Source organism: Salmo salar, chromosome ssa19 (genome assembly GCF_905237065.1).
Source record: "Salmo salar chromosome ssa19, Ssal_v3.1, whole genome shotgun sequence".
NCBI classification, from domain to species: domain Eukaryota; kingdom Metazoa; phylum Chordata; class Actinopteri; order Salmoniformes; family Salmonidae; genus Salmo; species Salmo salar.
In genome coordinates this window covers 6,245,053-6,271,333 of record NC_059460.1, presented here as the reverse complement: position 1 = coordinate 6,271,333, position 26,281 = coordinate 6,245,053, and the positions used below count along the sequence as shown (strand labels likewise).

At 41.6% G+C, this 26,281-nt stretch overlaps 1 protein-coding gene and 1 non-coding gene across 7 annotated transcripts in view; one reads left to right on the top strand and one right to left on the bottom strand.

Annotated features, from left to right (window-relative positions):
• The window catches only part of ccdc186 (coiled-coil domain-containing protein 186), a 146,777-nt gene that overhangs the window by 55,020 nt on the left and 65,476 nt on the right, over positions 1–26,281 (bottom strand). For all 6 annotated transcript variants that reach the window (XM_045702015.1, XM_014157070.2, XM_014157071.2 and 3 more), the window contains 5 exons: positions 14,585–14,689; positions 10,761–10,859; positions 9,873–9,959; positions 8,712–8,854; positions 6,380–6,635 (listed from right to left, as the gene is read on the bottom strand). In XM_045702015.1, coding sequence (XP_045557971.1) covers positions 6,380–6,635; positions 8,712–8,854; positions 9,873–9,959; positions 10,761–10,859; positions 14,585–14,689 — 690 coding nt within the window. The remainder of the gene's footprint in view (positions 1–6,379; positions 6,636–8,711; positions 8,855–9,872; positions 9,960–10,760; positions 10,860–14,584; positions 14,690–26,281) is intronic.
• trnat-ugu (transfer RNA threonine (anticodon UGU)) lies at positions 21,971–22,053 on the top strand. Its single transcript has one exon. It is a non-coding gene; the product is annotated as a tRNA-Thr (tRNA).

Sequence of the window (26,281 nt, the reverse complement as noted above, 5' to 3'; positions counted from 1 at the left end):
CTTGGGTCGAGTGTTCACACCAACTCACGAAACCCCCATTTCTCGGCCGTGTAAATTGGGGCCTTGTCTTTGCAGATGTAAGTTGTAACGGCAGCTGTTATCTCCTTCCATCTTCGTGATTCTTTGCCATATGGTGTGCCGTGGGCAAAAGCCTCTTGCAACATCTGAGTTGGGGGTTGTTTTGAGCACTCGACCGTACTGTTTCACATGAATCTTGCATAGGTGGTAAAAGAGGTTAGTGGTGTTTGAGCCTGTTGTCGGGACCGGCCTGCGGCATATATTGCAGAGGACGGTTCTCTGGTCAATGTCAGACTTTTCATACCCAAACCACGTCCATGCGACCGAAGTAGCCCCTCTTTTAGGTATGAGCTCCGTGTCTCCATGCTCTGTGTCACATTCACTCTCGTCAATGTTTGTTTGTGTTGCAAATTTCCTTCTACACGGGAGGTGTGGAAGAATGCAAGGCGTCGTCCAATTGACAAAAAATATTGCCGTAAAGAGTGTAATTTGCAACACAATGAAATAAACGATAGAGCATAATATGAAACGATAGAAAAACATCGTCACACAACATATATCGTCATATCGCCCAGCCCTACTGCCTGGTGTCAATGGTTCAGGCTGGTAGCGGTGGTGTGGGGAATGCTTTCCTGACACACGTTAGGTCCCTTGATACCAATTAAGCAACGTTTCCAAGCCCTGAAGAATTCAGGCTGGAGCCAAAGGAGGGCTCCAACCCGGTACTAGATGGGTGTACCTAATAAGTGTATTTCATGAAGAGTAACAACATGTGCAATGATGTGACAAATATGTGATTTACTACATTATTATAGGCTAAGCCATCAGAAATAACAGCCTCAAAATGTGCAGCCCTAGATGATAGTCTATCCAGGAGCTGATCCGTCATCAGTATTGTGTATTCATTCTAATGTTATGGTTTAAACGAAGAAAGCTGATCCGGGAGCATCGCTGCCTTCCTTTCGATCCTATCACTATGGACACATGTTCCAAAGATACTTAGTGAATGTTCTCTCTATGTGGTGGTATGGGAAATTAATGTTACATATTTGGCTGTTATAGAAACGATGCATCATTAAAACACTCGTAAGCATAAGTACCATCCCTATCGGGAAACCTGGTCCTGTTCATTTAGTTTTTTACCTAAAGTGACTGACTTCGACCATGCACGACAAATAGAATATGTCCCCGTTTTGCATGAAAGAATGAGGTGCTGGAGGTTGATGTAGTTCCCCTCTGGATGATGCAGGCTCGTAACGGGGGGTTTGAATTCTCGTAGTGCCAGTTTCTTTACTTCCACCTATTCCCCCACTCTCATTTCCATGCTCTCAAAATAAATCCCTTTAAAGAAAGATTCACCCATTTTGAATGTTAAATTGTTTTTGTGCATCTCTGAGTGATGTTCTATCGATTCCAAGGGTAATTTCGTGTTTTCATGTGTATCTGAGCTATTGCCTTATCAAATAAACAAAACTCGTCATACAGGCTGTATATCTGCCTGCTTGAAATTCCTTTAATGGCGAATAACTCAGATACACATGAAAACATGAAATGACCCCGGGAATCGATAGAACATCATTCAGAGATGCACAAAAACTATATAACATAAACATTCAAAATTGGTGAATCTTTCCTTTAACCTCTATGGGCTAGGTGGGACTATTTTACACCATTTTAAAGATAAGACTCTCGTTAATCCAACCACACTGTCCGATTTCAAAAAGGCTTTACAACGAAAGCAAAACATTAGATTATGTCAGCAGAGTACCCAGCCAGAAATAATCAGACACCCATTTTTCAAGCTAGCATATAATGTCACAAAAACCAAAACCACAGCTAAATGCAACACTAACCTTTGATGATCTTCATCAGATGACACTCCTAGGACATTATGTTATACAATACATGCATGTTTTGTTCAATCAAGTACATATTTATATCAAAAACCAGCTTTTTACATTAGCATGTGACGTTCAGAACTAGCATTCCCACCTAACACTGCCGGTGAATTTACTAAATTACTCACGATAAACGTTCACAAAAAACATAATTATTTTAAGAATTATAGATACAGAACTCTTTTATGCAATCGCGGTGTCCGATTTTAAAATAGCTTTTCGGTGAAAGCACATTTTGCAATATTCTGAGTAGATAGCCCGGCCATCACAGGCTAGCTATTTTGACACCCACCAAGTTTGGCCCTCACCAAACTCAGATTTACTATAAGAAAAATTGGATTACCTTTGCTGTTCTTCGTCAGAATGCACTCCCAGGACTTCTACTTCAACAACAAATGTTGGTTTGGTTCCAAATAATCCATAGTTATATCCAAATAGCGGCGTTTTGTTAGTGCGTTCAAGACACTATTCGAAGGGTAACGAAGGGTGACGCGCGGACGCGTATCGTGACAAAAAAAATTCAAAATATTCCATTACCGTACTTCGAAGCATGTTAACCTCTCTGGGCTAGGCAGGACGAATTCGTCCCACCTACGCAACAGCCAGTTGAATCCCGTGGCGCGATTTTCAAATACCTTAGAAATGCTATTACTTCAATTTCTCAAACATATGACTATTTTACAGCATTTTAAAGACAAGACTCTCGTTAATCTAACCACACTGTCCGATTTCAAAAAGGCTTTACAACGAAAGCAAAACATTAGATTATGTCAGCAGAGTACCCAGCCAGAAATAATCAGACACCCATTTTTCAAGCTAGAATATAATGTCACAAAAACCCAAACCACAGCTAAATGCAGCACTAACCTTTGATGATCTTCATCAGATGACAACCCTAGGACATTATGTTATCAATACATGCATGTTTTGTTCAATCAAGTTCATATTTATATCAAAAACCAGCTTTTACATTAGCATGTAACGTTCAGAACTAGCATACCCCCCGCAAACTTCCGGGGAATTTACTAACAATTTACTAAATTACTCACGATAAACGTTCACAAAAAGCATAACAATTATTTTAAGAATTATAGATACAGAACTCCTCTATGCACTCGATATGTCCGATTTTAAAATAGCTTTTTGGTGAAAGCACATTTTGCAATATTCTAAGTACATAGCCCAGCCATCACGGGCTAGCTATTTAGACACCCAGCAAGTTTAGCCTTCACCAAAATCAGATTTACTATTACAAAAGTTTGATTACCTTTGTTGTCTTCGTCAGAATGCACTCCCAGGACTGCTACTTCAATAACAAATGTTGGTTTGGTCCAAAATAATCCATCGTTATATCCAAATAGCGGCGTTTTGTTCGTGCGTTCCAGACACTATCCGAAATGGTAAATCAGGGTCGCGAGCATGGCGCAATTCGTGACAAAAAAAAATCTAAATATTCCATTACCGTACTTCGAAGCATGTCAACCGCTGTTTAAAATCCATTTTTATGCCATTTTTCTCGTAAAAAAAGCGATAATATTCCGACCGGGAATCTCCGTTTAGGTAAACAGAGGAAAGAAAACAAAGCATTCGGTCGACGCGGGCACGAGCCTGAGTCTCACAGTACTGTAACCAGCCACTATCCAAACGCGCTACTTTGTTTCAGCCAGAGCCTGCAAAGCCACGATTCAGCTTTTTGCCGCCTTCTGAGAGACCATGTGAGCCGTAGGAAGTGTCACGTAACAGCAGAGATCCTTTGTAATGGATAGAGATGGCAAAGAAGGCCAAGAAATGGTCAGACAGGGTACTTCCTGTACAGAATCTTCTCAGGTTTTGACCTGCCATTTGAGTTCTGTTATACTCACAGACACCATTCAAACAGTTTTAGAAACTTTGGAGTGTTTTCTATCCAAAGCTACTAATTATATGCATATTCTAGTTTCTGGGCAGGAGTAATAACCAGATTAAATCGGGTACGTTTTTTATCCAGCCGTGTCAATACTGCCCCCTAGCCCTAACAGGTTAAACGCTGTTTAAAATCAATTTTTATGCGATTTTTCTCGTAAAATAGCGATAATATTCCGACCGGGAGTCGTTGTTTTCGTTCAAAGACTGCAAATGTAAAATGGCCTCTCCACGTGCACGCGTGCGCCCGTCTCATTGTTCTCAGATCGACCACTATCCAAATGCGCTACTGTTTTTCAGCCAGAGACTGCAGAGTCATCATTCAACATTCTGGCGCCTTCTGAAAGCCTATGGGAGCCTTAGAAAGTGTCACGTTACAGCAGAGATCCTCTGTTTTGGATAGAGATGACAAAGAAGGCCAAGAAATGGTCAGACAGGGTACTTCCTGTACAGAATCTTCTCAGGTTTTGGCCTGCCATTTGAGTTCTGTTATACTCACAGACACCATTCAAACAGTTTTAGAAACTTTGGAGTGTTTCCTATCCAAAGCTACTAATTATATGCATATTCTAGTTTCTGGGCAGGAGTAATAACCAGATTAAATCGGGTACATTTTTTTTATCCGGCCGTGAAAATACTGCCCCCTATCCATAACAAGTTAAGAGGAGACACTGCGCACCTGTAGTCCTCCACAAGCAGCAGCTGGTACATTGAAAGTCAGAGCGATCCACATTGTCCCGGAACAAAGCAAAGTAAACAAAGCTCCTGCAGCGCTGGAAATGTTCAATAGCGACCTCCATTTGAGACCGCCGAGCCAGCTAGGCTAGCTGGGCTTTCGGGTCTCTCCCCCTATGCGGAATCTGGCAGGATCCCGCGACAGACTGCAGCGCTCACAGCAACTAACCCCAACAGAGCCACAGGATCCAAAATAAAACAAAAGTATATAAAAACTCTGTCAGCTTTTAAACCGAGGTCTCTAGTTCAGGTTTCGGCTTTCAACAAGAATACACATCACACTCTCAAGAAAAGAGAAATGACAGGCAATCATTACTTTAAGACATGAAGGTCAGTCAATCTGGAAAATGTCAAGAACTTCACATTTTCTTCAAGTGCAGTCGCAAAAACAATCAGGCGCTATGATGAAACTGGCTCTCATGAGGGCCGCCACAGGAAAGGAAGACCCAGAGTTACCTCTGCAGCAGAGGACAAGTTAATTAGAGCTAACTGCACCTCAGATTGCAGCCCAAATAAATGCTTCACAGAGTTCAAGTAACAGACACATTTCAACATCAACTGTTCAGAGGAGACTGCGTGAGCAGGCCTTCATGGTCGAATTGCTGCAAAGAAACCACTACTAAAGGACACCAATAAGAAGAAGAGACTTGCTTGGGCCAAGAAACACAAGCAATGGACATTAGACTGGTGGAAATCTGTCCTTTGGTCTGATGAGTCCAAATTTGAGATTTTTGTTTTCAACCGCCGTGTCTTTGTGAGATGCAGAGTAGGTGAACGGATGATCTCCGCATGTGTGGTTCTCACCGTGAAGCATGGAGGAGGTGTGATGGTGCTTTGCTGGTGACACTGTCTGTTTATTTAGAATTCAAGGCACACTTAACCAGCATGGCTACCCACAGCATTCTGCAGCGATACGTCATCCCATCTGGTTTGTGCTTAGTGGGACTATCATTTGTTTTTCAACTGCACAATGACCCAACACACCTCCAGGCTGTGTATTAGCTACATGACCAAGAAGGAGAGTGATGGACTGCTGCATCAGATGACCTGGCCTCCACAATCACCCGACCTCAACCTAATTGAGATGGTTTGGGACGAGTTGGAGTGAAGGAAAAGCAGCCAACAAGTGCTCAGCATGTGTGGGAACTCCTTCAAGACTGTTGGAAAAGCATTCCAGGTGAAGCTGGTTGAAGGAAGCATTAAGAAGGAGAGAAATTCCACAAATTAACAAGGCACATCTGTTAATTGAAATGCATTCCAGGTGACTGCCTCATGAAGCTGGTTGAGAGAAATCCAAGAGTGTGCAAAGCTGTCATCAAGGTAAAGGTTGGCTAATTGGAAGAATCTCAAATATAAAATACATTTAGATTTGTTTAACACTTTTTTCTTACTACATGATTCCATATGTGTTGTTCCATAGTTTTGATGTCTTCACTATTATTCTACAATGTAGAAAATAGTAAAAATAAAGAAAAAACTTTGAATGAGTAGGTGTGTCCTAACTTTTGACTGGTACTGTATATAAAACACAGGCAAATCACGTTTTTGAATGCACTGGGCCTTAAAAAAAAAAAGGAAAGAATGGGAGCCAGTACTTTTTGGGCTCTTTCTCTGTAGGTAATTGAATATTGCTGCCCTTTTTGTACTGTGCGTGTGTTGTACTATGTATTTTCTCTTTCTATTCTGTCTTCTGTTCTATTATAGTCAGTTTGATCATTGTTTCCTTTCCCCTGGGAAAAAATGTACTACCTGAAATAACCTTGAAAACCTCATAATCAAAAACTACAAAATGATTGAAAACAATAGACTGTGTTGTGTCGACTCACCTGGTCGGCCAGTGCTGTCTGCGTCTTATCCAGGCGGCCCTGCAGCTCCATGGAGTTGGTGCCTAGTCGGTCCAACTGGGCCTGTAGGCCATTGCTCTCCGACTGCAGCTGGGCGTTCTTGCTGCTTAGCTTCTCCGTGAAGCCCAGGAGCTCAGCCTCCCGCTCCCGGCTGCCTTGCACATCCAGCTGGAGGTCGCCAATCTGGACGTTCACACTCTCCACCTCCTCACGTAGACTGACCATCTCATGCTCGTCCCTGAGGAAGACACATTGCACGCACAGCACATCACATTAAAAAAAGTATTATTATTTAACCTGTTAGGGCTAGGGGGCAGTATTGACACGGCCGGATAAAAAACATACCCGATTTAATCTGGTTACTACTCCTGCCCAGTAACTAGAATAAGCATATAATTGTTGGCTTTGGATAGAAAACACCCTAAAGTTTCTAAAACTGTTTGAATGGTGTCTGTGAGTATAACAGAACTCATATGGCAGGCAAAAACCTGAGAAGATTCTGAACAGGAAGTGGCCTGTCTGACAAGTTGTTGTTCATCTTGGCTCTTTTTATTGAAGACTGAGGATCTTTGCTGTAACGTGACACTTCCTACGGCTCCCATAGGCTCTCAGAGCCCGGGAAAAAGCTGAATGATATCGAGGCAGCCCCAGGCTGAAACACATTATCGCGTTTGGATAGTGGCTGGTCAGAGTACTCTGAGACTCACGCTCGTGCACGAGATGTTTTTATTTTCTCTCTCTTTGTACGTATACACGCTTTCCCGGTCGGAATATTATCGGTTTTTTTTGCGAGAAAAATGGCATAAAAATGGATTTTAAACAGCGGTTGACATGCTTCTAAGTACGGTAATGGAATATTTAGAAATGTTTTGTCACGAAATGCGCCATGCTCGTCACCCTTATTTACCCTTTCGGATAGTGTCTTGAACGCACGAACAAAACGCCACTATTTGGATATAACAATGGATTATTTGGGACCAAACCAACATTTGTTATTGAAGTAGAAGTCCTGGGAGTGCATTCTGACGAAGAACAGCAAAGGTAATAACATTTTTCTTATAGTAAATCTGACTTTGGTGAGTGCTAAACTTGCTGGGTGTCTAAATAGCTAGCCCTGTTATGCCGGGCTATCTACTTAGAATATTGCAAAATGTGTTTTCACCGAAAAGCTATTTTAAAATCGGACATATCGAGTGCATAGAGGAGTTCTGTATCTATAATTCTTAAAATAATTGTTATGTTTTTTGTGAACGTTTATCGTGAGTAATTTAGTAAATTCACCGGCAGTGTTCGGTCGGAATGCTAGTCACATGCTAATGTAAAAAGCTGGTTTTTGATATAAATATGAACTTGATTGAACAAAACATGCATGTATTGTATAACATAATGTCCTAGGGTTGTCATCTGATGAAGATCATCAAAGGTTAGTGCTGCATTTAGCTGTGGTTTGGGTTTATGTGACATTATATGCTAGCTTGAAAAATGGGTGTCTGATTATTTCTGGCTGGGTACTCTGCTGACATAATCTAATGTTTTGCTTTCGTTGTAAAGCCTTTTTGAAATCGGACAGTGTGGTTAGATTAACGAGAGTCTTGTCTTTAAAATGGTGTAAAATAGTCACATGTTTGAAAAATTGAAGTTTTTGCATTTTGAGGTATTTGAATATCGCGACACGGGATTACACTGGCTGTTGAGTAGGTGGGACGCAAGCGTCCCACCTAGCCCATAGAGGCTAGCAGACATTTATTTGTAGCGATTTACAGTCACAGTGCATTCAACTAAGGTAGGTGAGAAAAACACATTTCATACAAAATCAGTCATTGCAATTCCTCAAAGCAGCTATCAACAAAATCAGTGCTAGTAAGACACACACACACACACACACCATAAATCAGTGTGCCCTCAGAAGTGTACGTGTGGACTTGTCCACAGGGATGTCAATACAGTGACAGACATTTCTCTTAAGTTGCTCCCTTTTCTATGGCCCATTTATTTGTCCTCAAAATGCTTTCACAGGTGAAAAAAATGGGATGGAAAGTCAACCTCTACTGTGTTGCTTTTCCCTTTACAGTGCTGTCGAATCAATGAGGATTGGGAGAGATAGGACAGGATGCCACTTCAGAGAATTGGCATTCATTCACAAGGTCACACACTAGAATCAGCCAAACGGTACAGAGGCAAGCAATACAAGATCAACCGACAAGTCTGTCTGTGTGTGTACGTTTATGTGTGGAGGGAATGTGATAGTGTGTGAGAGGGAAAACGAGTGTGACTGTCTTTGTTTGTCTGTGTGTGTGCACAAGTGTTGGCTCACCGTTGGTGTTGTTCCTCCAGTGCGTGTATCTCTCCCAGCTTGTCTCTCTGCCTCGCAATCTCAGCCTTCTGCCTGTTGATGATCTCTCTGTACTTGGAGAGCTCATCCTCCCAGCGAGGCCTCTCATCCTCCAGACACTTCACCTGGGACCCAGCACCGCACACACACACACACACACACACACACACACGAGAATCCCTATTTATACCTGGTGCTAACATGTGTCCTTTGTCCTGATCTTGTCCACATTCTGCTTGTGCCCACATTTTTTGACAGGTGTCAGTGTTTTCCCTATATGCATTTAGCAGCGGCGCAACACCACTGCTAAATCGCAGCCGCCACTGCAATTTAAAAAAATAATAATACATATTATTTCATTTCAATAATTTTCGGGTGGTAAAACGTTTTCAGTGTAAACTTAAACAACTAAAACCAGATATAAAGCATGTAGAAAAGATAATGGAGCAATATATTTTGTAATGAGCTCATCTTTGAGAACTACCAAATCATCCCCCCCAAAAAATACAGTCGGAGAATCAAAAATTCCAGACATGTCATGGCATGGGGCCCCCATTTATTTTGTTATAATGTTTGAGTCACTCAGATAGCATAAGAACAAGGCATAAACCATGGCAAATGTGTATAATTGCAGGAAATTTGCTTTAAAACTGTCAAATTTTCTCTCTGCCCAATGACAAAATGTGTAGAATTGTAGGAAATTATATTTAAAACAGCAACATTTTGTCAGCAAAATGTTTTGTCTCCGGACGTAGTAAGGCACACATTGTATCTGGATATCTTACAGGTGTACACAGATCTGGATGGTGAAACCATTTTAATCATCATTACATTTACTCAAGGCATCAAATAGAAAATCATTAATTTGAAACAATATCAAATAAATGGGGCCAGGAAATGTGGTCACAATGCTGACAGAGTGGACGGAAAACAGACACATTTCAATGCCATGTGTAAATGTGACAGAACTTAATTAGATAGTGATTGGATCATCTTGATCGGATAATGAAAGCCACGTTAGTGCAAGGTGTAAATGAGGCTAGAGAGACACACACACACACACACACACACACACACACACACACACACACACACACACACACACACACACACGCAGAGACCAAGACACATACAAACACACACCTTTGCGCGCAGAGTGGTCAGTTCATCCATCCCCTCATTGAATGTCCTCTTTAGGTCTTCTAGCTCCTTGGCCTTGGAACGGTGCATCTGTCAATCAAAGCAGAGCATTCGTTAGGTTAGCTAACAGTCTGAAAAGCTAGTGTTTCAGATCCAATTGCCACCTATACGCGATGATGTTACAAAATGCTTTCTAGAATATGTACAGAAGTAAGAAAAATAGCTCAATTAGCATAATTTTAAGAATATTTTTATATTGTATTATTACTTATTGTTATTGCATTGTCGAGAAGGAACCTGCAAGTAAGCATTTCATTGGACGGTGTACACCATGTGACTAATCAAACTTGAAACTACTGATGCCTTGCTACAACATTTTGGAATGTTCATTCAGATCCTCCACCTTTAACTGTTCGAAATTATTTAGCAAATGAGATATGGTTTTGCTTCCATTTCAGAATATCTGCTTTTGTTTTGGACACTGTCAAAGTTTGTTCATGTTAAAGCGTTCCTATTTCTCAGTAGCCTGAAGTGACTTTGGGATATTACTCAAGCAATACGTGAACGGTTTGAATCTGGAGAGCATAGGTGAGGTGAACCAGCAATAACACTTCCAGTAAAGCAACAATCAATTTGAAGCTAAAACATCCTCATAAAAACAAACTTCCCAAAATACTACAAATGTGCCCTTGAATTAAGTTGTTTCCAAGGCAACAGGGCATTGCATAAATGAGAAACAGCAGTTATGAAGTGTTTTGAGTTGTGACCGATTGCTTAAATATTGATCATTTTACTGCGATATCTCTTAAGTGTTAATCTTAAAAGAGGGCAGTGGAAATGGGGCAGTGTGTAAGTGTATGTCAGTGTGTCTGTGTGTGTGTTGTGTTGGACCTCCAGCTGGTCTGTCTGTTCCTGTTTGTGTTTCTCCAGTTCGCCTTTGGTCTCGCGCAGCTTGGCGTCCAATTCGTTCGACTTGATCTCCTCTGACTCCTGAGAAAGCGAGAGGGGGGGGTTAAAGAGAGAATGCACAGAGAGGAACAGGGGGAAGGAGCAACAGATGGAGGAAGGAGTGAGAGAGGATGGAGATAGAGAATTGAAAAATAAATAAGGATGTGGTAAGAGAAAGAGGAGGAAAGAAGGATGGAGAGAGATCATAAGAGAGGAAGGAAAGAAAAACAAGGAGTAAAGAGAAAAGAGATCGATTTAAGGGAAAGATCGTGTCAGAATAACCAGTGATTTCCACAAGAACATAGAGTAGCCAGCCAAACAGAAACAAATAGCCAGGCCGGGGGGGTCTGGCCCAAGAACCTCTATTTTGGTGGCTTCTAGTACACTCTAATGCCTTGATTCCATCTGAAATACACAGCGAAATAATTTAATACTTTATAGTTCATCTCCCAGATTGGAAAAATGTGTTTTGGTATTGTGTAGAAAGACATGACTGTACAATTGAAATGACTGTAAATGTATGAATTCAGTGAATTGTTAGTTGTTTTGGATATTGTCTTGGTCCAGGCCTACATGACCAGGAATAGTTTCGATAACATAGTAGTACGATAGTACTACTACAGTACGATAACATTAAACCTTTTTTAACATTTAACCTGTCTTCTCTTGAGATTAAAGTCTATTTACAGTTTTACTGCCAAATATGAATTGCCACAATGATATTACTTCTTCAAATAATGTATTTTCTTAAAACAGAAAAATGAAGTAAATAGCCTAAGGTTTTGTTTTTCCAGGAAGAGTATGCAAAACAAATTTCCACTGGATTCATGAAAATAATCATGATATCATTCTGCCAGGTAATCATAGGCTACTTCTTAGTTAACATTTAATTGAAAAAGTTTTTGGGAAAGCTTTTCCATCTACCAGAAGACTGTTTTCATTAGCATCATCGCTAACGGCTACACAGTGGTATACGCGCACACACAGTGGCTTGCGGAAGTATTCACCCCCCTTGGCATTTTTCCTATTTTGTTGCCTTACAAACTGGAATTAAAATGTATTTAAGGGTTTGTATCATTTGATTTACACAACATGCCTACCACTTTGAAGATGCAAAATATTTTGGGGGGGTGAAACAAACAGGAAATAAGACAAAAAAAAATAAAAAATATTCACCCCCAAAGTCAATACTTTGTAGAACCACATTTTGCAGCAATTACATCTGCAAGTCTCTTGGGATATGTCTCTATAAGCGTGGCACATCTAGCCACTAGGACTTTTGCCCATTCTTCAAGGCAAAACCGCTCCAGCTCCTTCAATTTGGATGGGTTCCGCTGGTGTAGAGCAATCGTTAAGTCATACCACAGATTCTCAATTGGATTGAGGTCTGGGCTTTGACTACGCCATTCCAAGACATTTCAATGTTTCCCCTTAAACCACTCGGGTGTTACTTCAGCAGTATGCTTAGGGTCATTGTCCTGCTGGAAGGGGAACCTCTGTCCCAGTCTCAAATCTCTGGAAGACTGAAACAGGTTTCCCTCAAGAATGTCCCTGTATTTATCATACACAGCATGATGCTGCCACCACCATTCTTCACTGTGGGGATGTTGTTCTCGGGGTGATGAGAGGTGTTGGGTTTGCCCAAACATAGCGTTTTCCTTGATGGCCAAAAAGCAACATTTTTGTCTCATCTGACCAGAGTACCTTCTTCCATATTTTGGGGAGTATCCCACATGCCTTTTGGCGAACACCAAACATGTTTGCTTATTTTTTTATTTAAGCAATGGCTTTTTTCTTGCCACTCTTCCGTAAAGCCCAGCTCTGTGTAGTGTACGGCTTAAAGTGGTCCTGGACAGATACTCCAATCTCCGCTGTGGAGCTTTGCAGCTCTTTCAGGGTTATCTTTGGTCTCTTTGTTGCCTCTCTGATTAATGTCCTCCTTGCCTGGTCCATGAGTTTTTGTGGGCGGCCCTCTCTTGGCAGGTTTGTTGTGGTGCCATATTCTTAATGGATTTAAATGGTGCTCCGTGGGATGTTCAAAGTTTCTGATATTTTTTTATAACCCAACCCTGATCTGTACTTCTCCACAACTTTGTCCCTGACCTGTTTGGAGAGCTCTTTGGTCTTCATGGTGCCGCTTGCTTGGTGGTGCCCCTTGCAGACTCTGGGGCCTTTCAGAACAGGTGTATATATACTGAGATCATGTGACAGATCATGTGAAACTTAAGTTAAATAATGTCCACCTGTGTGCAATCTAATTATGTGACTTCTGAAGGTAATTGGTTGCACCAGATCTTATTTAGGGGCTTCATAGCAAAGGGGATGAATACATATGCAAGCACCACTTTTGTGTTTTAAAATTTTTTGAAACAAGTAATTATTTTCATTTCACTTCACCAATTTGAACTATTTTGTTTATGTCCATTACATGAAATAAAAATCCATTTAAAAATCCAGGTTGTAACGCAACAAAATAGGAAAGGGGGATGAATACTTTTGCAAGGCACAGTAACTAAAACCAGTTAACATGTCGGAGATTTTAGAGTTCCGACTAGCACATGAACGTAGCATAATTCCAACGTATGCATAAGTTATTGTAGCCTACTGACGACGTTACAAGTGTAATTCAGAAATTAGGGAGAGGTTTAATTAAAGAAGAAAGGATAGACTTTTTCAAATGCTAGTTAAAGGTCATCACATTTCACATCGGATTTTTTAACAACAAAAAGGTAAGACGTGTTTTTAATTGTAGTGGCGCTCTGCACATACAAGCTTGTTAGCAAGCTAGCTAAAGTTTGCTCTGGTCCAACGTTAAACCAACTCTGAAGTTCAAAGACATGAAACTTTCCTCCATAGAAGCCGCTCATCTGTAGGTATAATTCTGAGGGCCTAATTCAGATAGTGCATGTCTTAACAAGATGCCCAGCGCTTCAAAGCAAGCTTCCTCCATCCTCTCTCGCTGTCTCCTCACCCTTAACATTTCAGTTGCATCTCGCACCCTACACTTTGACTGGCAGCACAGTGTGTTTGTGTTTGTCTTTCATTATACTTAAACCGTGCTGTTACGGGAAAATAAAAGTTGCTCTTAATGAATTTCCTATAGAGATTAAATGGCTTACCCGCTACACAGCAAGCTACTTTATCCGCACTTAATTTTTTTTATGTTTGCCTAAATCATAACAATAAAAAAAGTATATTTCAGAGGTGTAAAAAGGAACAGAAAGGAATGATATTAACCGGTACTTTTTGGGGGTTCGAACCAGTTCAGAACTTTGCTGGTCGGAGCAGTGGAATAGAACAAAAAAAGATATAATTCTGTTCAGAACAAAACGGACTGGTGAATTGAAACTTTTAAATTAAGTTTCAAGTTACTATGAAGTGGAAAATGTAGCCGTCTGTAACTGGCCTATTTGCCGACAGCCGGCACTAATGTAAAACACTGAATAAACATCAATTCCAAAGCAAAGATCTTGGGCCATCTGTATTAACTATCTCAGAGTTGGATTGCTGATCTAGGATCAGGCCCCTCCATGGCCATGTAATCTTATTCATTGTGCTCTAAAAGGAAGAAATCTGCACTCCTATTGCATGTTGCTTTCTACATAATACAGCACCAGATGGCATATGAAAGGACACAGCCCTCTACTGGCCCTGAGTGGACAGAAACTAGCCTGATTTCAGAATATAAGTCACATGATACTTTGTTGGATTTCTAATAAAGCTCATCAACACAGGTTTTCCATCTTTGAAAACACACAGACGCACACCTGATATGTGCGGATCATGTCCTGGCAGTTCTTGCGGATCTGCTCCGTCTCCTCCTTGGCCTGGGTGAGTTTGGCCGTGGTCTCTCGTAGCTTAACTTTAGTCTCCTGTGGTAAGAAGAAGCCAGTGAAGGGTTACAGTTTTTCGCATTCACGGACAAGCATTTTGTGAACAATGTCATACATTTTCAAAACACTGTACACACGACACAGAACTGTGGCTTTTTGCAAAACAGTAAATGTATTTTCAAAATGTAGTTGCCATCAAAAATAAAATGGTACCATTCAAATTGCAAATACATTCCACAAAAGAACACGACTGCCGACAAAAAAGATGATCACAAACATACATACCACTTGGGTCAAGTTGACAAAACAAAGTTAGCTTGTCTTAATAAAAAAATCCCATTTAAATCAATATTTTTTTGCAGTCAATCAAAAATGCAGTCACACAAATACAACCATCAAAATGTGCAGATTTTTGGTAATTTGGCTACTCTCCTTTTATCCATATTTCACCAAACAATTTCACATCAAATCAAAGATTATACCGATGGAACAATCACAAACCAATTACAATTACATTGCAGGGGTTGACATTAACGGTTGCCTGATGGCCCGGGGGTAAGGCAAACTGAACAGTCAGGCTGGTGGAATCTGGCAGGTGAAATTTGGTCCCGAAGAAAACCGTTACTTTGCGTTGACTATAGTGTTCTATTTGTTCATGTGCATCACACAATAACAAAGAAACAAGGCAATATATAACACAATTCTTCTCCCTACATTGTGTTCATAAAAGCAAAGAGCTTATTTTCATCAGAATAATCTACTTTCTTTCATTTTGAACAAAAGCCTGAATACCTAGTTTAAGCTCACATATTAAACACAGGGGGAAAAATGTACGCCTACCAAATGTGGGTAACTTGGTTAAAAGGGGAATAATTTTTGCTTTCTAATGCTGTTAACTGTATGTGTCAACTCCCAATATTAAGGGAATAACCCCCTGTTGAAACGGGAGTATGTGGTGAACAGTGAAAAAGACGCACTAGTTTTGGTAGCTTGCAGTCCTCCATTTAGCAACTCTTTTTGCAACACAAGTGTTTTTCCAATTTAGACAGATAATATAAAAAATTGTATTTAGCTGTCCAGTGCGCTAGCGGGCTCTAGTGTGCTAGCTAGCCAGTGTGTTTACAGTTTCATGAGCTTGCCATGAGAAAAGGCTTGTGGAAAAAGCAACTCCCTTGCACTGCTCATCATTAAAGAACAAAATAATTAAACGTTAAAAAAAATAGAACTCCTCAATAAATGTAAATCTTATTTCACTCACCAACTAACCCAACTTAATTCTCTGCATCTTTGCATGTCCTCAATGTTGTAAAATAACCATCAAAATTAGACACATCCCCATTGACTAGATCTTTTCCTATATTGTATATGATTTACTAATGATGAATCCATTTACAATTTTGTGCAGTAGTATTACTGATTTCCGGAAACAGTTAACACATTTACAACCTTTTCTCTTCTGATGAAAACAATATGTTGATATTCTTTGAACAAAACACAGTGAATTTTGTATGGCTTCAGAAAGTCTTCACACCCCTTGACATCAAGTCACATAATAAGTTGCACGGATAGTGTTTTATATTGGCTGCGGCCTCAGGCCCTATGGTGCGAACCTTGGAAAAGTAATTCCGATATCTTCCCCTTCCTATATTAGTAATAGGGATAGACCAAATTAGGCAGCTCTATGCAATCTTAAAGCCATATCAATATGTAATCTGTTTCAGGAATCTAGGCGTATGTTGCGGGTCACTAGTTCACAAGAGAGCCGTTTGAACGTAATTATTTTTTTATCAAAATGTTTTTTGGGGGCAGAAATGCCTTCTTGAACATATGAACTTTCATCTGCCTTAATTACAAACTTGTATGCTATCTGTAAATAAGAATACAATTGTTAAATTACGAGCCTAATTGGTTAAGACACAGAAAAAGTCAGCAACCTTCCCTCTACCCATGATTGGCTGAGATAATGAGTGGGCTGGACATGCTGAGAGATGAGTTTGGATTGGTCTGCCATATAGAGGGCTTCTGTCTATGTGAGCTGGTCAGTAGGTAATTCTGTCTAACAAGGCTTTCTTTTTTTATGAAACGTGTATTAAAACTGAAAAGACTTGACTATTAGAGGTCGACCGATTAATCGGCATGGACGATTAATTAGGGCCGATTTGAAGTCTTCATAACAATCGGTAATCTGCCTTTTTGGACGCTGATTATGGCCGATTACATTGCAATCCATGAGGAAACTGCGTGGCAGGCTGACTCCATCGTGGCAGGCGAGTGCAGTGTCAAAAGGACCTTGCGGCTGCAATAAGCCAAGGTAAGTTGCTAGTTAACATTAAACGTATCTTATAAAGAAAAACATCAATCTTCACATAATCACTAGTTAACTACACATGGTTTATGTATTACTAGGTTAGCTGGCTTGTCCTGCGTTGCAAATAATCAATGCGGTGCCTGTTAATTTATCATCGAATCCCAGCCTACTTCAACTTCGCCAAACAGGTGATGATTAAACAAAAGCGCATTCACGAAAAAAGCACATTCGTTGCACAAATGTACCTAGCCATAAACATCAATTTCTTTCTTAAAATCAATACACAGAAGTATATTTTTTTAAACCTGCATATTTAGTTAAAATAAATGCATGTTAGCATGTTAACTAGGGAAATTGTGTCACTTCTCATGCGTTCAGTGCAAGCAGAGTCAGGGTATATGCAACAGTTTGGGCCGCCTGGCTTGTTGCGAACTGTGTTTCTTACTAACAAAGACCGTAATTAATTTGCCAGAATATTACATAATTATGACATAACATTGAAGGTTGTGCAATGTAACAGCAAAATTTAGACTTATGGATGCCACCCGTTCGATAAAATACGGAACGGCTCCGTATTTCACTGAAAGAATAAGCGTTTTGTTTTCAAAATGATAGTTTCCGGATTTGACCATATTAATGACCTAAGGCTCGTATTTCTGTGTGTTTATTATAATTAAGTCTATGATTTGATATTTGATAGAGCAGTCTGACTGAGCGGTGGTAGGCAGCTGCAGGCTCGTAAGCATTCATTCAAACAGCACTTCACTACATTTGCGAGCAGCTCTTAGCAATGCTTGAAGCACAGCGCTGTTTATGACTTCAAGCCTATCAACTTCTGAGATTAGGCTGGCAATACTAAAGTGCCTATAAGACCATCCAATAGTCAAAGGTATATGAAATACAAACGGTAGAGAGAAATAGTTGACGCGTCATAATTCCTATAATAACTACAACCTAAAACATCTTAACTGGGAATATTGAAGAACTGGGAATATTGAACCACCAGCTGTCATATGTTCTCATGTTCTGAGCAAGGAACTTAAACGTTAGCTTTTTTACATGGCACATAGTGCACTTTTACTTTCTTCTCCAACACTGTGTTTTTGCATTATTTAAACCAAATTGAACACGTTTCATTATTTATTTGAGACTAAATTGATTTTATTTATGAATTCTATTAAGTTAAATTGAAAGGGTTCATTGTTCATTCAGTATTGTTGGATTTGTCATTAATACAAATATATATAAAAATCATCCGATTAATCGGTATCGGCTTTCTTTGGTCCTCCAATAATTGGTATCGGCATTGAAAAATCTAGATCGGTCGACCTCTATTGACTATGCAAGTATCCATTTCAAAAGAACATCACTGCAACAACTGCTTCAGAGCACTCTCGGCTGAGTGTACCAGAGCGCAGAATAACTGATGAATTTACGAGCGCTCAACACTGGTTGAAAACGGTCAGTATCTGTAAACGTAGGCCAAAAAAATTAATTAAATTGTTGCCAGGAGCACAGTTAGTCACCAACGCTCTGGATAACATGAAAACAGCCTAACCAGCTCTGCTAGGGTGAGTGAAATGGTCAGAGTTCGTGTGGGGAATGAAGCTTAAGAAGATTCTTATGGCACACGGTCAGTGTGAACCAGAGTGACTTGATACAACAATGGGCCAAGCAACAAACAACACAGGACAACTTATTTAATTTAAGTCTGCCGTAAAGCATTCATCCCAAATGTACAGTTGAAGTGGGAAGTTTACATACACCTTAGCCAAATACTTTTTAACGCAGTTTTTCACAATTCCTGACAATTCATCCTGGTAAAAATTCCCTGTCTTAGGTCAGTTAGGATCACCACTTTATTTTAAGAATGTGAAATGTCAGAATAATAGTAGAGAGAATTATTTATTTCAGCTTTTATTTCTTTCATCACATTCCCAGTGGGTACGAAGTTTACATACACTCAATTAGTATTCGGTAGCATTACATTTACGTCATTTAGCAGACGCTCTTATCCAGAGCGACTCACAAGTTGGTGCACCTTATGATATCCAGTGGAACAACCACTTTACAATAGTACATCTATATCTTTTTTGGGGTGGGGTACAAGGATTACTTTATCCTATCCCAGGTATTCCTTAAAGAGGTGGGGTTTCAGGTGTCTCCGGAAGGTGGTGATTGACTCCGCTGTCCTGGCGTCGTGAGGGAGCTTGTTCCACCATTGGGGTGCCAGAGCAGCGAACAGTTTTGACTGGGCTGAGCAGGAACTGTGCTTCCGCAGAGGTAGGGAGGCGAGCAGGCCAGAGGTGGATGAACGCAGTGCCCTTCTTTGGGTGTAGGGACTGATCAGAGCCTTAAGGTACAGAGGTGCCGTTCCCCTCACAGCTCCGTAGGCAAGCACCATGGTCCTGTAGCAGATGCAAGCTTCAACTGGAAGCCAGTGGAGTGTGCGGAGGAGCGGGGTGACGTTCGAGAACTTGGGAAGGTTGAACACCAAACGGGCTGCGGCGTTCTGGATGAGTTGTAAGGGTTTAATGGCACAGGCAGGGAGCCCCGCCAGCAGCGAGTTGCAGTAATCCAGACGGGAGATGACAAGTGCCTGGATTAGGACCTGCGGCGCTTCCTGTGTAAGGCAGGGTCGTACTCTGCGAATGTTGTAGAGCATGAACCTACAGGATCAGGCCTTGATGTTAGCTGAGAACGACAGGGTGTTGTCCAGGGTCACGCCAAGGCTCTTAGCACTCTGGGAGGAGGACACAATGGAGTTGTCAACCGTGATGGCGAGATCATGGAACGGGCAGTCCTTCCCCGGGAGGAAGAGCAGCTCCGTCTTGCCGAGGTTCAGCTTGAGGTGGTGATCCGTCATCCACACTGATATATCTGCCAGACATGCAGAGATGCGATTCACCACCTGGTTATCAGAAGGGGGAAAGGAGAAGATTAATAGTGTGTCGTCTGCGTAGCAATGATAGGAGAGACCATGTGAGGATATGACAGAGCCAAGTGACTTGGTGTATAGCGAGAATAGGAGAGGGCCTAGAACTGAGCCCTGGGGGACACCAGTGGTGAGAACACGTGGTGCGGAGACGGATTCTCGCCACGCCACCTGGTAGGAGCGACCTGTCAGGTAGTAAGCAATCCAAGAGTGATCCGCGCCGGAGATGCCCAACTCGGAGAGGGTGGAGAGGAGGATCTGATGGTTCACAGTATCAAAGACAGCAGATAGGTCTAGAAGGATGAGAGCAGAGGAGAGAGAGTTAGCTTTAGCAGTGCGGAGAGCCTCCGTGACACAGAGAAGAGCAGTCTCAGTTGAATGACCAGCCTTGAAACATGACTGATTTGGATCAAGAAGGTCATTCTGAGAGAGATAGCAAGAGAGCTGGTCAAGGACGGCACGCTCAAGAGTTGTGGAGAGAAAAGAAAGAAGGGATACTGGTCTGTAGTTGTTGACATTGGAGGGATCGAGTGTAGGTTTTTTGAGAAGGGGTGCAACTCTCGCTCTCTTGAAGGCAGAAGGGACGTAGCCAGCGGTCAAGGATGAGTTGATGAGCAAGGTGAGAAGGTCTCCGGAAATGGTCTGGAGAAGAGAGGAGTGGATAGGGTCAAGCGGGCAGGTTGTTGGGTGGCCGGCCATCACAAGTCGCAAGATTTCATCTGGAGAGAGAGGGGAGAAAGAGGTCAAAGCATAGGGTAGGGCAACGTGAGCAGGACCTGCGGTGTCGTTTGACTTAACAAACGAGGATCGAATGTCGTCAACCTTCTTTTCAAAATGGTTGACGAAGTCATCCGAGAGAGGGAGGAGGGGGGGGAGGGGGAGGAGGATTCAGGAGGGAGGAGAAGGTGGCAAAGAGCTTCCTAGGGTTAGAGGCAGATGCTTGGAATTTAGAGTGGTAGAAAGTGGCTTTAGCAGCAGTAACAGAGGAAGAAAATGTAGAGAGGAGGGAGTGAAAAGATGCCAGGTCCGCAGGGAGGCTAGTTTTCCTCCATTTCCGCTCGGCTGCCCGGAGACCTGTTCTGTGAGCTCGTAATGAGTCGTCAAGCCACGGAGCAGGAGGGGAGGACCGAGCCGGCCGGGAGGATAGGGGACATAGAGAGTCAAAGGATGCAGAAAGGGAGGAGAGGAGAATTGAGGAAGCAGAATCAGGAGATTGGTTGGAGAAGGATTGAGCAGAGGGAAGAGATGATAGGATGGAAGAGGAGAGAGTAGCAGGAGAGAGAGTGAAGGTTGCGACGGCGCAATACCATCTGAGTCGGGACAGAGTGAGTAGTGTTGGAGGAGAGCGAGAGGGAAAAGGATACAAGGTAGTGGTCGGAGACTTGGAGGGGAGTTGCAGTGAGATTAGTAGAAGAACAGCATCTAGTAAAGATGAGGTCAAGCGTATTGCCTGCCTTGTGAGTAGGGGGGGACGGTGAGAGGGTGAGGTCAAAAGAGGAGAGGAGTGGAAAGAAGGAGGCAGAGAGAAATGAGTCAAAGGTAAACGTAGGGAGGTTAAAGTCACCCAGAACTGTGAGAGGTGAGCCATCCTCAGGAAAGGAACTTATCAAGGCGTCAAGCTCATTGATGAACTCTCCAAGGGAACCTGGAGGGCGATAAATGATAAGGATGTTAAGCTTGAATGGGCTAGTGACAGTGACAGCATGGAATTCAAATGAGGAGATAGACAGATGGGTCAGGGGAGAAAGAGAGAATGTCCACTTGGGAGAGATGAGGATTCCAGTGCCACCACCCGGCTGACCAGATGCTCTCGGGTTATGCGAGAACACGTGGTCAGACGAGCAGAGAGCAGTAAGTGTAGCAGTGTTTTCTGTGGTAATCCATGTTTCCGTCAGCGCCAAGAAGTCGAGGGACTGGAGGGTAGCATAGGCTGAGATGAACTCTGGCTTGTTGGCCGCAGACCGGCAGTTCCAGAGGTTGCCGGAGACCTGGAACTCCACGTGGGTCGTGCGCGCTGGGACCACCAGGTTAGAGTGGCAGCGGCCACGCGGTGTGAAGTGTTTGGGTGGCCTGTGTGGCCTGTGTATTTCCCTGTAGCTCAGTTGGTAGAGCATGGTGTTTGTAACGCCAGGGTTGTGGGTTCGATACCCACGGGGGGCCAGCACAGAAAAAAAAGAAAATGTATGAAATGTATGCATTCACTACAGTAAGTCGCTCTGGATAAGAGCGTCTGCTAAATGACTAAAATGTCAAATGTAAAAATTTAAACAGGGATAGGCAGACACATGCTTGACAGGCTACAGGAGAGGCTACGCTAATGCAAAGGAGATTGGAATGAGCACTCAATGACACTCAAATATAACTTTCCAACTTCCACTTTAGAAATTATAATTGATGTAAACTACAGTGGTTCAATGTTACCAGGTATAGGCTCAAACTTAGTTTATTCAGCTAGATAACTTGGTACAAGCTTCTTCCAGTGCACCGTGTCCTATGACGCCGTAGCTAACTAGCATGCTAGCATCCAATAACACACGGTTACTACCAATACTTGGTTACAACAAACTACCAATGGATCATTCGTGTCCATGTCTGGTACCTTTCATAACGCAGAAGTGATTAAAAGTTTGCTAGCTACACAAGTGGACTACACATCTCGAATGTTCAGAAAGTTAAGCTTACGTTGCAAAAATCTTGTTGACTAAAATGATACAGTACTGCTCGCTGGTAGAGTTGGCTAGCTAGCAGTGGCTGCGTTGTTGCCTTTAAATTGTTCAACTTGGGTCAAACATTTCAGGTAGCCTTCCACAAGCTTCCCATAATAAGTTGGGTGAATTTGGCACGTTCCTCCTGACAGAGCTGGTGTAACTGAGTCAGGTTTGTAGGCCTTCTTGCTTGCACACGCTTTTTCAGCTCTGCCTACAAACTTTCTATAGGATTGAGGTCAGGGCTTTGTGATGGCCACCCCAATACCTTGACTTTGTTGTCCTTTAGCCATTTTGCCACAACTTTGAAAGTATGCTTGGGGTCATTGTCCATTTGGAAAACCCATTTGCGACGAAGCGTTAACTTCCTGACTGATGTCTTGAGATGTTGCTTCAATATATCCACATAATTTTCCTTCCTCATGACGCCATCTATTTTGTGAAGTGCACCAGTCCCTCCTGTAGCAAAGCACCCCCACAACATGATGCTGCCACCCCCGTGCTTCACGGTTGGGATGGTGTTCTTCGGCTTGCAAGCCTCCCCCTTTTTCCTCCAAACATAACGATAGTCATTATGGCCAAACAGTTCTATTTGTGTTTCATCGGACCAGAGGACATTTCTCAAAAGTATGATCCGTAGTCTGGCTTTTTTTTAATGGCAGTTTTGGAGCTGTGGCTTCTTCCTGCTGAGCGGCCTTTCAGGTTATGTCGATATAGGACTAGTTTTACTGTGGATATAGATACTTTTGTACCCGTTTCCTCCAGCATCTTCACAAGGTCCTTTGCTGTTGCTCTGGGATTTATTTGCACTTTTCTCACCAAAGTATGTTCATCTCTAAGAGACTGAACTCATCTCCTTCCTGAGTGGTATGATGGCTGCGTGGTCCCATGGTGTTTATACTTATGTACTATTGTTTGTACAGATGAACGTGGTTCCTTCAGGCATTTGGAAATTGCTCCCAAGGATGAACCAGACTTGTGGAGGTCTAAAAAAAAAAATTCTGAGGCCTTGGCTGATTTCTTTTGATTTTCCCATGATGTCAAGCAAAGAGGCACTGAGTTTGAAGGTAGGCCTTGAAATACATCCACAGGTACACCTCCAATTGACTCAGATTATGTCAATTAGCCTATCAGCAGCTTCTAAAGCCATGACATCATTTTCTGGAGTTTTCCAAGCTGTTTAAAGGCACAGTCAACTTAATGTATGTAAACTTCTGACCCACTGGAATTGTGATATGGTGAATAATAAGTGAAATAATCTGTCTGTAAACAATTGTTGGAAAATGTACTTGTGTCATGCACAAAGTACATGTCCTAACCGACTTGCCAAAACTATAGTTTGTTAACCTCTCTAGGGTAGGGGGCAGTATTTGCACGGCCGGATAAAAAACGTACCCGATTTAATCTGGTTATTACTACTGCCCAGAAACTAGAATATGCATATAATTATTGGCTTTGGATAGAAAACACCCTAAAGTTTCTAAAACTGTTTGAATAGTGTCTGTGAGTGAGTATAACAGAACTCATATGGCAGGCAAAAACCTGAGAAGATTCCTTACAGGAAGTGGCCTGTCTGACCAAACGTTCACAAAAAGCATAACAATTATTTTAAGAATTATAGATACAGACCTCCTCTATGCACTCGATATGTCCGATTTTAAAATAGCTTTTTGGTGAAAGCACATTTTGCAATATTCTAAGTACATAGCCCAGGCATCACGGGCTCGCTATTTAGACACCCAGCAAGTTTAGCACTCACCATAATCATATTTACTATTATAAAAGTTTGATTACCTTTTGTTGTCTTCGTCAGAATACACACCCAGGACTGCTACTTCAATAACAAATGTTGGTTTGGTCCAAAATAATTAAAGGAATCTCTCAGGTTTTGACCTGCCATTTGAGTTCTGTTATACTCACAGACACCATTCAAACAGTTTTAGAAAATTTAGGGTGTTTTCTATCCATATGTAATAAGTATATGCATATTCTAGTTACTGGGTAGGAGTGGTAACCAGATTAAATCGGTATGTTTTTTATCCAGCCGTGTCAATACTGCCCCCTAGCCCTAACAGGTTAACAAGACATTTGTGGAGTGGTTGAAAAACGAGTTTTAATGACTCCAACCTAAGCGCATGTAAACTTCCAGCTTCAACTGTATACGGGTAAGAGTTTAGCTACAGTTTCAGATATTATACGTTTCAAATTTTGTCAGAAAGTTGTTTTCATTGGAAGTTAAAGCATGCTGTTAGCTAGCCAACAGTACGTTTATGATTTGTGTGTAGTAATGATCTCTCAGAATGTCAATTCCGGATTGCTAGTTATAGCCTAATGTTAGCTAGCTAACATTGAACCTATTTGGTTAACTTTAGCTAGCTATGACAATCGGTTTGTATTGCTAGTACTCTATGGATTAGGATTATGGTTCATTGTTTAAACATAGGGCTAGCTAAACAAAAGACCCCAAGTTAAAGCTGACTGTTAGCTAGCTAGCTGACGTTAGATGGCTTTCTCGCTAGCTACGTTTTTGATCTGTGTGTAGTAATGTTATTTTAGAATTCCATTTTGCATTGCTAGTTATAGCCTAATGTGGATTAGGATTATGGTTCATTGTTTAGCTAGCATGTCTAAACAAAAGACTCCACTTCGCCAGATGATTACATGACCCATCAAAATAGCCAGGTGTGTCTGACGGCGATTACGGCTATCTATTGTATAATAATGCCAAAATATTTGTATCTGGAATTTGTCTTTCAGCATCAGTAGAACACGCCTGACTCTCCTTCGCCAGTCATACAACAAGAATGGTCTAATGCCTCCCATCAAAAATAGAGCTAGCCCAAGCAAGGACATGTTACACCTGAAGCATGAGGACTTGCAGCGAGTGGTGAACTTCAACAACTACGCAGAGGATAATGCAATAGCATTACCAGGACGCCACCCAGGACACAAACACTTCGATGGAAAGCTGATACCATCCCATGTGACAAAAGCAGCAGTGTGGTATCTCTACAAGGAATAAATGACAACACTTGGTATGTAAAGCATAAATAACACGTTTTGATTATTTAATTGACCTCCAACATGACTGGCACTACTTTTATTGATCTCACATTATTTCTGTATTTTCCAGAGGTACGTGTAGTCGGGCTGTGTGTTATCATTTTAGGTGTGTTATCACTTCCAGTTTCCAAGATGTTTCAAATCAAATCAAATTGTATTGGTCACATACATGTGTTTAGCATATGTTATTGCGGGTGTAGCGAAATGCTTGCGTTTCTAGCTCCGACAGTGCAGTAATATCTAACAATTTCACAACATATACCCAATACACACAAGTCTAAGTAAAGGATTGCAATTAAGAATATATAAATATATGGACGAGAAATGTCAGAGTGGCATAGACTACAATACAGTAGAATAGTATAGAATACAGCATAAACATATGAGAAGAGTAATGCAAGATAGGTAAACATTATTAAAGTGACTAGTGTTCCATTTATTAAAGTGGCCAGTGATTTCAAGTCTATGTATATAGGCAGCAGCCTTACTGTGCTAGTGATGGCTATTTAACAGTCTGCCCAATGTAACGGTGATGCGTTGGGCAGACCACACCACCCTCTAGAGAACCCTGCGGTTGCGGGCGGTGCAGTTGCTGTACCAAGCGATGATACAACCCGACA